This window comes from Argopecten irradians, chromosome 15 (assembly GCF_041381155.1).
Source record: "Argopecten irradians isolate NY chromosome 15, Ai_NY, whole genome shotgun sequence".
In the NCBI taxonomy this organism is placed as follows: Eukaryota; Metazoa; Mollusca; class Bivalvia; order Pectinida; family Pectinidae; genus Argopecten; species Argopecten irradians.
Genome location: NC_091148.1, coordinates 7103670 through 7117744, shown reverse-complemented (window position 1 = coordinate 7117744; position 14075 = coordinate 7103670). Strand labels below are relative to the sequence as shown.

Here is a 14075-nt window from a genome sequence, read left to right as displayed (position 1 = left end):
CTTTATATAGCTGTTGCATATTATAATCTTGCGAACTCTTACCTCAAATGTATGATTGTTCAGACTGTTTAGGTTCCTTTTCAAGACATTTACAACTGTTAATCTAATTTATTAAGATATGCGGTGAAATATATATTGGATGCTTGTTGATTTGTATAAGATATTTTATTCAATTGGTCTCAAAACGCGCCAACCGGTATTGTAATCGGTATTGTCAAAATAAGGGAATAGACAAAACGAAAAAGCCCATTTTTTCATACTTAATTCAATTGAACTAATCAGCAAAATATTGTATCAATAAAGGGGTAAAATACTACTAATAAACATAGTTACATTATAGATTTTGCATATGACTTCGTATCATCTTTCCTGCAATCAGCTTGTAACATACCCGTGCTTCCCGAGGCATACGAAGGTAGATAAAATATACATGTATTTATATCATGCAACGGGCTTTTGTTCATTGTATTACGTTCTATAATAACACTAAGGATCCTTTTTGTAACCAAAGCTAACGTATGATGTCGCATATGTAGAACTCTCTAAACCCAGTACAAAACCAGGCATGCATGAGAAAGTCGTCTGATTTCCAAGTACATCCTCATCTTCGATTGCCACCTACAGGATATCCGTCCAACCAGGTCCTGACAGACGTATCTGCCTCCCCATCATTACTGAGAAACACCTATCTATTGTCATCACTCATTCTCCGTTCAGTACTTAAGTAGTCATTGCTCCCTGAAATATACACTAAAGTTGTTTCATTTTAATTGATGATGTAATGATTCTAAAACTGGCTTATGATTTCAGATTCTAGATTTGGTTAATGATCGGATGGCTCCGGGTTCGAAAGTGAAAAATAATCACTAGATACAACAGTAATATCCAAAATGGTATAAAAAAACACGCTACATGTATCTTTTAAAGCGGTTTTGTGTTTTAATTAAATAAAACAAAATAAAAATAAACAAAAACAAAACAAACACAAATCTTACCAACGTAGCCAGGGAGAGATTTCATGGTGAAGCTAGATTCCTTATCCGTCTTTATTTCAACACGTCTTGCACCAAGACCAATACATCGATCCTGAAATCATACAAAACATCCTACAGGTAGTAGTAAAGCTAGTGTTATAGGGAATAACCAGCTAAAAATATAACTGAAAAATATCACTCCAAAATAGCCGATCGGAATAGAAGAATACATCCAGATCAATTTAAGATTTGGTTTTTGCAACTGACCATTTTAATCGAGACTAGTGACAACTAATGTAATGTTGTAATTTTACCACAACCAGAAACTAAAACGTAAAGGTTTATGTAAGAATAGACCAGAAACTAAAACGTAAAGGTTTATGTAAGAATAGACCAGAAACTAAAACGTAAAGGTTTATGTAAGAATAGACCAGAAACTAAAACGTAAAGGTTTATGTAAGAATAGACCAGAAACTAAAACGTAAAGTAAAGTTTATGTCAGAATAGACCAGAAACTAAAACGTAAAGGTTTATGTCAGAATAGACCAGAAACTAAAACGTAAAGGTTTATGTCAGAATAGACCAGAAACTAAAACGTAAAGGTTTATGTAAGAATAGACCAGAAACTAAAACGTAAAGGTTTATGTCAGAATAGACCAGAAACTAAAACGTAAAGGTTTATGTCAGAATAGACCAGAAACTAAAACGTAAAGGTTTATGTCAGAATAGACCAGAAACTAAAACGTAAAGGTTTATGTCAGAATAGACCAGAAACTAAAACGTAAAGGTTTATGTCAGAATAGACCAGAAACTAAAACGTAAAGGTTTATGTCAGAATAGACCAGAAACTAAAACGTAAAGGTTTATGTCAGAATAGACCAGAAACTAAAACGTAAAGGTTTATGTAAGAATAGACCAGAAACTAAAACATAAAGGTTTATGTCAGAATAGACTGTGATGTGTACACTGCCACCTTCATCAGATAAATGACCAGATAATGATCGATGTTTGATGTCCAGCAATGGACCAGTATTAAAACCATTACGGGGTGGTACATATATACCATATATGGTATTAAGCAAATAGTTGCCAGATAGGGTCATTTCGGCCCTTGTATAGCATATTATGGCATTATTAGCACTGTCGAAATCGACTTCGAGCATCGATCTTTGCGTTTTATTTCGAAGACAACACTTTTACACATGAGCATCTGCTGTCTGGTCATTTGTCTTATGGAGGTGGTATCAAATGCATTGTGATAATCATGGAAATGTATATAACAGTTACCAGATTACATACACCGTACTTTACAACCTGAATGCTTAGGCGATGCTAACCATTGCTGTAAACCAGTCTGTCTTCTCTGAGGTAGAAGACACATGGTAACACTTCTCTGGAGAAGAAATCCAGCCGCTGTCACATTCCAGTGGTCCATTGGATGTTGTTGTGGTGGGAATGGTTGTGGGGCTGCCTATAATGATAACAATATTGATTACAACAATACATCAATGACAACTGGTGTACTGCAAACGTGCAAGACGAAATATTCAGCTAACTACCCGGAAGACGTTTCAGCGCGAAAAATTCCTAAACATGATATTTGTTACATGTATAAAACCATGACGGAACAAATTAACAAATAAATTCATCTTGAAATAACTTACACATCAAAATATTTACGCGTACAAGGTGCAAAGTCTTTAAATATACTTAATTAATTATTCGAATATATATTTTTGACTATAATTATATTTTAGTTGAAAATGACTAATGAGTAGGTTAATCAAGGAAAAATAAAAGAAAAAAAATTATGTCTGTTTAATCAACAAAAGATACAATGTACATATGCAATTATTTGTTTGTCTTTTGTTGTCTACGCAATCAGTACCTCATTTCATATAGGGAATAGCGTCATGCTGGTTTTGCCTACTATGGCGGTATCAAGTGCCAGAACGGAGTCCGTGTAGACAAGCCAGTGACATTTAAGAAAGATCTAAAATTAATGACATTAGTACAAGAAAACAGAGACATTTCAAAATCACTGACAATGAAATTGGGAAATAGGCATTTCAAAACCACTAACAATGGTATTGGAAAATAGACATTTCAAAACCACTTATAATGGTATTGGGAAATAGACATTTCAAAACCACTAACAATGGTATTGAGATAGACATTTCAAACCACTGACAATGAAATTGGGAAATAGGCATTTCAAAACCACAGATAATGGTATTGGGATTTTGACCTTTTAATATCACTGACAATGGTATTGGAAAAAAAAGTTAAAAACACTGACTATAATAACAGGATATACAGACTATTCAAAACCAATCATACTAGTAAATGTTAATAAGGACAATACCCATTTTGGTTACTTTCATCTCTTGGATCTGGCTTTTCATAATTTCCAGTTCCGCTTGTACCGCTTCCAAGGAAACTTCCATGTCGTTATTGCGTTGTTTTGTAGTTTCCAGTTCCGCTTGTACCGCTTCCAAGGACACTTCCATGTCGTTATTACGTTGTTTTGTAGTCTCCAGTTCAGCCTGTACCGCTTCCAAGGACACTTCCATGTCGTTATTACGTTGTTTTGTAGTTACCGCTTCCAAGGACACTTCCATGTCGTTATTACGTTGTTTTGTAGTCTCCAGTTCAGCCTGTACCGCTTCCAAGGCCACTTCCATGTCGTTATTACGTTGTTTTGTAGTCTCCAGTTCAGCCTGTACCGCTTCCAAGGACACTTCCATGTCGTTATTACGTTGTTTTGTAGTCTCCAGTTCAGCCTGTACCGCTTCCAAGGACACTTCCATGTCGTTATTACGTTGTTTTGTAGTCTCCAGTTCAGCCTGTACCGCTTCCAAGGAAACTTCCATGTCGTTATTGCGTTGTTTTGTAGTTTCCAGTTCCGCTTGTACCGCTTCCAAGGACACTTCCATGTCGTTATTACGTTGTTTTGTAGTCTCCAGTTCAGCCTGTACCGCTTCCAAGGACACTTCCATGTCGTTATTACGTTGTTTTGTAGTCTCCAGTTCAGCCTGTACCGCTTCCAAGGAAACGTTGATATCTTTTATGTCACCATATGCCTGGTTTTTGGTGTCCCGGTCCGACTGTAGAGCTTTTAGTTTAGCGTTGACCCCATCCATTAGCAGTCTGCTTGAATGAGTCTCAGCCTCTAAGTGACGCCGAACCAAAGGCAATGCCTCCTCTAATACAAGATTCGTCTGAACCGCGTTACAGAACTCTTGCTTACGTTCCGGACCAATAATTTGTTGGTGAGTGGTATGTACCAGTAGGAATACTACTACGAATGTGTACACGGAATACATGGCTCTTATAAACTATGATCTTCTGATGACAATAAGTCCACTTTATACTTTGCGTAACGTTTCGTACTTTACCCCTCTGCAATGTCACTTTTATATCTTAATGTTTATATGTTTCAACTGCAGACAATGAACGCTTATACAATGTTACTTCATTAAAAATCAAATTAGTACCAAGGCTTTTAGTGCACACAATGTGTAACGCGATCTGTCATTGGACAGCATAATTTTTATATTATTTAGATTTTATTTAAAATGTGTTGTGAACTTAAAAAAATCAAATATAATTGATTTAAAAGATAAATATAATAGGATATTTGTTTTGAAGAAAGAAATCAATATCGAATGTCGGATATAATCAACAACGAGACAAAGTCATGGTGACTATAGTCGACAAATGAACGGATAGGTTTACTTAATATATCTTCAGTAACGTAGATTTTAACTAAAATTGACAAGCTTAATTTCATTACTTCACAAGGTATGCACGTTAGCATTGAGTTGTAAGATAAAAAAATGCGATTGCATTTAATTAAAACAAATAAACAGAAAAAAGAATATAGTAGACAGAAATAGAATGAATTTAGGTGGATATAAATATGTGTAAGCTTATATCGATAAGTGGTATGTACCAAGAACAAACTGTCATACGATAATCTATATATCCATTATATGACTAGGTTTCTCGTAATTGCTTTAACTTATATAACTATTTTATTTGGAACTCACTGAGAGATCATAACTACATGGAATCCCAACAGCATGGCAGGCAAAGAGACTGATTATCATTAGCCAATCAATGGTGAGATACTATACTATATATTCAACAAACGAAGTGATTGGATACTACTTTATGTATAGATTACGAGTGTTGGCTAGTTATAGTTCCTGTTTCTACATACACTAACAGTATAATCTCTCTTTATTTTGTCATAGTCCATATCATAAATATAGTAAGACACATGTGTAATAACACTATTATGACGTCACATACAGATTTGACGTCCTGAAATATATACATGACGTCACATTAATGTTTCAGTAGGCGGACACATTACATCCGAGCCGGATTTCTACTATTGAGATGTTCGTTATAACCGTGTTTTACTGCATTGGCAAAACCCGTTTCTGAAAAACGTGAGGTATATGAAAAAATAACTTATCAACACTTCATAACAAAATTGGTATTAGGGTAACTGTTAGAATTATGAGTCGACACTTCCTGCTGACCTTACATGCGATGAATTAGGCGTGATGGTATAACGCTGTGTTGGACGTCTAAAAGGTGGAAAGACACAAAAGAAGAGGCAAACAAAATTAAACAGTCGGTAACGTAAATAGCTTTATTAAGAAGCCATTAATCAAACAAAAAACTACTTAGTTATAAATGATAAATTTGAAGATATTTAGGGAAAAACACGTTTGGAATACATTAACAAAATAATTGAAGAGAAAAGAAAAGGAACGAAAGTTCAAAATAAAAAATTGTTGCAAATACAAGAAAACTGATGCTTAAATCTTAATGTCTGATATCAACAAATCAGTTAATTTCTCCTAATCTCGCAAATGAAGAAGACCTCAAAACCGGTACAGTAACAATCTACCATTAAAAAGCCTGTTGGCGCAGACGTGCATCCACACTGTTGAGATCCTCCACTCGGTTCGGCGATCGCCCATGACCGCTTGCTGGTATCCACGTTCGTCTCATTGCTACTGAAGATCCAAACGTCATCACTCGTACGCCTACGGCCTGTATATATTACATCATCGCCTAAAATAATGCCAGAAATGACACAGTTGGTGATATAACAATTGAATTCGAAAAAAAACAGATGGACCATCGATCTTCGACCTTCACCTTTCAAATGTCCCATTTGTGATACGACCACGTGACCCAGAGGTGGAGATAATATATTCGGGTATATCGACCAGAACCACTTTAGATATTATGCAGAGCGAGTAATGAACGTTTTCTGTAAATCAACTTATTCTGTATTTGCACATTATTGAGTTATCTGTCCTTGCAGGCATGTGTTGGTTATGACGTCATGTGTTTGCAAGCAAATCGCTACACTTTTTAGAATGACACTTACCCCCAAGGGTGCTAACTCTATAATATGCAAAGACGAAATTTAAGAATAGGATTTAATTTTACCGGATATTTAAAGTCGTTAAAGAATAAATAACCGTGAATGATAGAAACACATGCACAGCAGTACCATATAACTCTGTATAGCGATGTTCAGGGCCCAGTTTCACGAACATTCCCTATAGAATCTAAGGAATCCTAGCTTAAAATGCTCCATAGAGATTCATTACATATTTTAGGAAAGACCCCTTGGCCTCTGATATTTCTTAGCTTCTGTAACGTTTCTTATGGGGAATTTTACATAAGGAATTTCTTTCAGTTAAGGAATGTTCATGACTTGGTTAGGGTCTTAACATTCAAGTTTGATACCTTACTTACCAACCCAACTCGGCAAGCGATCTAACAAAAAGACCCCCTCTTCGTCTGTGGCGATTTCAACGAGGTTAGCTCCCAAAGCTTTACAGCGAGTCTGATTAAATGACAAATGACTAATCAACATTTTATAAGAACATATGTACAGTATATTCCAATCTTTGGATTGTAAACTAGTTCTGCTTTTTCAACATTTCTTTCCCGTGAATATATATTAGTCTTGTAAGTAAAAAATCGTAAATGAGAATAAAATACTGAAAACGTGGAAAACGCGAGGGAAATTTACACTAATCGCGCAAAATATGCTTAAGATCCAAAAATTTCCATCTCGCGTAATGTTTTTTTTACATGCAGCTATGTTACAAAAAGTTAACATATGTATTATCGCGAAATTAACAACATAGGGAAATATTTACCCGTAGTAGTCGCGAAATTAAACACTCACGGAAATGTTCACGTTTACAGTTTGGGCTACAGGGTCAGAAGACTTTTAAAGAATCATTCTCACGTTTGCATCGTTCCAGTTAGTTTTTTCAGACAATGTAGATACGTAGTAGCACTTTTCCGGAGATGTTATCCATCCCGTCTTACAGGCTTTACTTCCAGTTCCGGTATTAACTGTACTCATCGGTATACCGGTGGTCATGATAGGTCTCGCTATAAAATAGAAATCGACATTTAATGACTTCATTTGCACATTTTATGAAATCATACATATATATTCTTATTACTAACGGGCGATAAAAGGCTACGCATAATAGCGGAAAAATGTTCTTAACCCACCTTAAATATTGCAAAATATGTATATTCCCGGTAAAAAAACGACATTGTGCATGTGACTTTGGGAAATTTGGTTTTTATGACCTGCAGTACTTTCATGCCAATTTAAACAATTTTTCATCATTAGTTCAAGTCAACAGTCAGTCTCTTTAGGCAAATATTTTCGGAAAGCATAAATTATTTTAAAAATAGTTATGTTTATTCCCTTTAACAATAAAATGATCAAATAGATCGTTACCAATTTTTGAAAGATATATAGAACTAATTATTGCACACACACAAAAAAAAGATAAAATACTAATTATTGCACACACACAAAAAAAAGATAAAATACGAATCTATAGCTGAATTTAGCATGACATTTAAACAGTGGATTTTTAATTAATTTTAAAATAAGATGTCAATTTCTGAATACCAAAGAGTTGATTTTAATACAAATCACATTTCGCAAATAAAGGTTTAAAAAAAAGAAAATACATATTTGCGGAACAAAGAACTTACGCATTTTCTCGCAAATGTAATTAAGCGAATATCCCGTACAGAAGCAGTCCGACATTAACAGGCCATTTGATAATTTCGTACATCCACACGTCTGCTTGCCTCCATGTGGCTCATTATCAGCCCAAGTCCTCAAAGAGGTGTCGACCTTCTCTCCACTGGAGGCGAACACCCACGCGCCATCCGCTCGCCTTTTACGTCCGGTGTATATTAACAACTTCCTGTCAGAGTATTTTTGATGTCCTAAATAAGTGAAGTTATCAAATCATTTATATCTTAATTTTCACATACTCGCTGCATAGAAGCTTTAAGTGTTATACATCAACAAATAGATTTTTAGTAAAGGTAAAAGGTCAAACATCACAAAATGTCGCCGCTTTATTCATCAAAACTTAGTAAATTGTAACGAGACATTAATGTTAACTGGCATTGTTTCCGGCCTTGAACACACAAACACGCTCAATTTGTTAAGAAAAAACATCGCATGTATTTTTATAATTGCAGAATAAAGACAAAAAACATCGTTTTGTATTGGTATCTGAGCTTTTGACTAACATAGATAAAAAGCAATACTGCGACAGTTTATTTTCACTTTCCGTGTGTTTTTTTAACGAATAACATTGGCAAATTTTTGCGGCATTTTCTGCACTCACTTTTGGAGACCTAGAGCGGACTAATTTATTCGAGCCCACGCATAGTGAAGTTTATATGACCATAAAATATAAACATATTTTGATATGTTGAAATAAAGATTTCGTTTCTACGAGGAATATAAACTAAAGTTTAATTTGATGACCTCTTACTTGGTCGAGGGCGTTATCATATCGATACAAATGTACCGATGAGAACTAAACGTAATGTATTAAACCAAGCGGTACGAGTATTGTGGTGATGGTACGTAACTCTTTGTAATGTTCCTACTGAAATGACGTTAGCGTTGGGTACAATATCCTAAGGCCATCCGATAATACTAATAAAGACAATAGTCAAGCACATGCTTTATGGGTTTTTTGGTTTGTTTATTTTTACGTCCTATTAACAGCCAGGGTCATGTAAGGACGTGCCAGGTTTGTTGGTGGAGGAAAGCCGGAGTACCCGGAGAAAAACCACCGACCAGCGGTCAGTACCTGGCAACTGCCCCACATGGGATTCGAACCCGCTTCCCAGAGGTGGAGGGCTTGTGGTAATATGTCGGGACATCTTAACCACTCGGCCACCGCGGCCCCTTGCTTTATCGTGTAGGATGTGGCAGGTGAATGTGTACCATTGAAACAGTTCTGCATATAAAAGAAGATACTAATAGATAAGCATAATGTCACAGATACGATATATAGTACATGTAATACTCAAATATCTTTTTTGCAAACCTGTTGACTCATTTGTTTTTTCATTTTAATTTAAATTATTTTTAAATTGCATTTTAGTTCATGTTTAATTTGAAATTCATAAAAAGGCACTTAATATTTGTTTCCAACATAAAAAGTATAAACTACATTATATTGAAGTTAAGATGAAGCAGGAGTCATTTTAGGTTTGCTTGTTCAACATCTTCTTACATGTAATAGCCAACGTCATTTGTTAACAAGGCCTTGCAAGGTTTATTTGATAAAGAAATAACGGAGTACCCATTGTAAAATAAACATTGTGAACCGTACCTAGCAACCGTATCTCGCAGTATTCGAACAAGAAACATCTAAGGTTATATATCATTACCGTTTAATAATTGTATATAAACATTTGCCATGTATATTTTTGAGATTATAAATTTTGATATCATTAAGATTACTTACCAATCCGACTGGACAGATGCTTATATAAAAATCTACTTTCTTCGTCTGTTTTGATTTCTACAAGTTTGGCTCCCATTTCCAAACAACGGCTCTAAATAATTGAGAATTTTCTTTTAAACAAGTGTCAGTCAACATAAAATGGATGGATGCAAAACATTTTCTATAGTTGATGTTATTTTATTTCGATCTAATTTTTGACCCATACAAATGAAACCAGCAACAAATACTGCGGTCTTCGAACAACATGCTTTCTTGGTTTTTGAAGAATTGAAGAAACATTATTATAAATAAATTTCCCCTCATTAAATTGAAGTGGAATAAAAATAAAATAGTTTAGCTGCGCTAAAACAATTTCTGCGCGTACATAAAACACATTAGCTTCATATATTCAGCTCACCTTGGCTTCGCTCCATCTTAATGTCTCGTACTTGTCGGATACATAGTAACACTTGTTCGGTGACGTAATCCAGCCTTCATCACAGGACTGTGATATTTCTGTAGTAGAACTCGATGTGCTGGTTGTAGTAGATGGTTCAGTTGAGGTTGTAACTGTTGGTTCACTTGTACTTGTAGTAGTCGGCTCAGTTGTATGTGCAGTTGTGGGTTTAGTTATGATTTTTTGTGTGGTTGTAGTTGTTGGTTCAGTAGTAGTTGTCGGTTCAGTTGTAGTTGTAGTTGTCGGTTCATTTGTAGTTGTAGTTGTCGGTTCAGTTATAGTTGTAGTTGTCGGTTCAGTTGCATTGTAGTTGTCGTTGCATTTGTTGGTTCAGTTGTAGATGTAAGGATGGTTGTAGTTGTCGGTTCAGTAATATTTGTAGTTGTCGGTTCAGTTGTGATTGTCTGGGTGGTTGTAGTTGTTCGTTCAGTTGTTGTGGTTGTCTTGTTGCTGGGTAGGTTAGTTGTGGTTGTCTGGGTGGTTGTAGTTGTTAGTTCAGTTGTTGTGTTTGTCTTGTTGTTGGGTAGGTTAGTTGTGATTGTCTGAATGGTTGTAGTTGTTTGTTTAGTTGTAGTAGTCTGCGTGGGTGCAGTTGTTAATTGAGGTGTAGTGGTCTGGGTGGGTACAGTTGTTTGTTCATTTATAGTGGTCTGTTTGGTTTTAATGGTTGGTAGAGTAGCGGTTGGTGTTGAAATGGTAGTTACGCCGTTATCAATTGGAATTACTGGGTCGCTAGCTGAAATGTAACGCGATTTTTCTATTACATTAATATTTAGTTGGATTGTTTTGTAAATAGTTCATTTCATTATCGGTAAATAAAGACATTGAAGTGCATAATAAAACAGAACTATATAGGAAACACGTTTATAAAGCAAATTGCAACCATTGAAATTAATTAAACATTCAATACATTTCCATCAGAAAATTAAATCGATAACACTCAAACAGACCTTCATTTATGTTCCTATTATAATTTATATTATCATGTACATTTAAAGTTTTTATACTCTTTCTCATATCATTCTACCACAAAAATATCACTTACGTATGGATATGTATGTTAATGAGCTCTGAGAGAATGATTTGTAATATATTAATCATTAAGCACTAATTAAAAGAATTCTTCACCTTTAATTTAGATATAATTAATGTGTTAAATTTAACTCACCGTCTCCAAATCTCATATATTTGTTCCAAAATTCTGCCTGGATGGCTTTCAAAACACGTATTCTGTTTTCAAATTCTGATAAAGAGTTTCCAATCTGTTCTATTTCATTCGATATTCTTCTGTTGTACTCCATAATATCCGCAAGATGGGAATTACATTCTGTTTGGTTTTCAACGCCATCTACTGGAGTTTGAAACTGAACAACCTTTTCATTTAAAACGATATCTTCCACAGGTGTTTCACTATTATCCTCTGATTTATTCATCAGGTTTTTGATGTTGAAAAATCCGTCGATATATGTAGCTGACGAAATCAATGCAATGCAGACTATGACGCCATTCATTCTTGTAGTGTCCAGAATGTCATTGGTTTTCATTTGAGTGTTGATATTTAATTTTTCTAAATTACAAAATGCAAAGCCTTCCTATTCAAACTCAGCATCTGTTGTTATGAATGCATATTTTCTATTCAGGAAATCCAATAACCAGAACAATGAAATATACATCAAAAACCTAGTAACTTTCAATATTTCAAATAATTACAAATATAAACAAATAATAAAAAATAATGCAAAGTATAAAAGAACGCCTCGCAACGTTTCACTGTTTAAAACTATATATAAACATATATAGTACAATGAACTTATTTGTGTTTTGTTTTTAATATCGCTACATTAATTATGCTTAACATTAAATTTCATAAATAACAATTGTCGCTTAAGGCATCACATGTGTTGCCAAAATACCTAGCGATGAAATTAATTGAGCACCACTACGTACGTTTATCATCATCACTTTTTGAGAGCAATTATAAGTCATTAGTCATAAGTATGACACATATTTAAATTATCAATTAATCATGTATACATGTATCTATTTAAACTACGCATAAACAGGCAAATTAATAAGATAAAATGGTAAAACATTGAAACTAATAAAAAATAATTTCTCATATCAAAATTTACGTGATTCGAATATACATATCCTGCGACAAAAACTATCGACGTTTTCTCCATGAGAAGTACATTAAAATGAGTGCAAAATTGCTCTTCTGTATTTACATATCAGAGTTATCTGCCCTTGTAGGCGATCGATTGTGACATCATGTGTTTGCGAGCGTAACGTAATGTTTTTACAGAGAAAACAACGTGAATTGAAACCACAAAAAATGACGTGACGCTGGTTACCTTTCCGCAAGGGAGTAAACTCTGTAATATATTAACACGGGATACGAGGTACTATGCTATTGTAAGCGATAACAGTCATCCGTGGGAAACAGAAAACGTTCTGTTGGTGTTTTACTGAAAAAGAAGATAAAAAAGAGAAATTCCTAATGATACAATAAATGCTGTAAAGCGAAACGGGTATGTATCAATAATTCGTGCTGTCTTCTCGTCTGACCTAGTTTCTGGTGACTTTTTTCTATTCCTAAGCATTAAGATAGACATTCGTCGACGTCACTTCCTGTCTGACGCAGCAAACGTGACGGCAGTAGTGGAATGGGTCAATGGAAAACACACTAACTACTTTCTTCTATCGGTTCTGGAATAAGTGTGGATAGAAAAGTTTTACGTCCCATAAACAGCCAGGGTCATGTTAAGACGTTCCAGGTTTAATGATGAAGGAAAACCGGAGTACCCGGAGAAATTACAACCAACCAGCGATCAGTACATGTCAACGGTCCCACATGGGATTCAAACTCGCATCCCAGAGGTGGGGGGCTGGTGGTAATATGTCGGAACATCTTAACCACATGATTACAATGGCATCGAAAATAGGCTCTTCTCAATCGTCAATTGGCTTATGACTCATTCACATGACAATTCTGATCGCGAAAAAACACTTTTATGGGTTTCGCACCGGTGAACACAGGCGAGGTAAAAGAAAATATAATTTATTTTGTTATTTTTTTTTATAATTGATGATATGAAATGCATGAAGTGTTAGTATCTAATGATTCGAAAATAATCGTCATAGAATAATTCAAATTGCTTGGTAACGTTCCAAATGAGGTCGACAGGCGATCGATTCGACTTTGACATCTGATCATCACTGAAAATAATGGACACCTAGAGAATAACAACATGTGTTACATGAAGATATAAAACTTTTAGGCATTCTTCAATAACATATATATGTCCATCCATCCTTTTATGTGAATAAAGTATACTTTAATAACATAAATATTTCCGTCCTGTTATAACTGTTTGGTATACTTTACGAACATAAAAAAAAAAATTCCGTCATTTTTATCTGAATAAGGTATACTTCAGTAACATACATATGTCCGCCCTTTTACATAAATTAGGTATGCTTCAACAACATAAATATGTTCGTCCTGTTTTAACTGTTAGGTATACTTCACGAACATAAAAAATCCTCCCATACTTCACAGGGATATCCCGTGGTTCCTAGGGAAAAGATACCTGTCTTACACAGGGGGTTGTAAGACAGCTCACACGCGCTAGACAGTAACGTGACGTCATCAATACATGCGGCTTAACTGCGGCGCGCATTGTAGATGACGTCATCAATTTTGACGCATAACGTCATTCCTGCGATAATGTCGCGATGAAAAAGCTGGAAACCAAGTGGAGTTTCATCTTTTTTTCTACTAAGTTTGGGAGAAAAAAGAATCAAACATGA

General features: G+C 35.0%; 2 protein-coding genes across 2 annotated transcripts; both read right to left on the bottom strand.

Moving 5' to 3' along the window:
- Positions 1–2296: 2296 nt before the first annotated feature.
- Positions 2297–4300, bottom strand: LOC138309668 (tropomyosin-like). Its single transcript, XM_069250883.1, has 2 exons — positions 3340–4300; positions 2297–2445 (listed from the first exon to the last, which is right to left on the bottom strand). The coding sequence occupies exons 1-2, from the start codon at positions 4298–4300 to the stop codon at positions 2297–2299; spliced, it is 1110 nt and encodes a 369-aa protein (XP_069106984.1).
- Positions 4301–5620: 1320 nt separating this feature from the next.
- LOC138308977 (macrophage mannose receptor 1-like) lies at positions 5621–10558 on the bottom strand. The gene is made up of 6 exons (XM_069250059.1): positions 10224–10558; positions 9827–9917; positions 8040–8279; positions 7267–7415; positions 6765–6855; positions 5621–6068 (listed from the first exon to the last, which is right to left on the bottom strand). Exons 2-6 carry the CDS (start codon positions 9900–9902, stop codon positions 5842–5844), a joined length of 783 nt encoding a protein of 260 aa, XP_069106160.1. The 5' UTR covers positions 9903–9917; positions 10224–10558; the 3' UTR covers positions 5621–5841.
- Between the last annotated feature and the right edge of the window lie 3517 nt (positions 10559–14075).

Coding starts and splice junctions, on each gene's coding strand:
- LOC138309668 (XM_069250883.1), bottom strand. CDS start 4,300: ATGTATTCCGTGTACACATTCGTAGTAGTATTCCTACTGGTACATACC. Junction 2,446..3,339: donor GATGAAAGTAACCAAAATGG/GTATTGTCCTTA, acceptor TTATCATTATAG/GCAGCCCCACAACCATTCCC.
- LOC138308977 (XM_069250059.1), bottom strand. CDS start 9,902: ATGGGAGCCAAACTTGTAGAAATCAAAACAGACGAAGAAAGTAGATTT. Junction 7,416..8,039: donor TTACATTTGCGAGAAAATGC/GTAAGTTCTTTG, acceptor TCTATTTTATAG/CGAGACCTATCATGACCACC. Junction 6,069..6,764: donor TCGCTTGCCGAGTTGGGTTG/GTAAGTAAGGTA, acceptor GCATTATTTTAG/GCGATGATGTAATATATACA.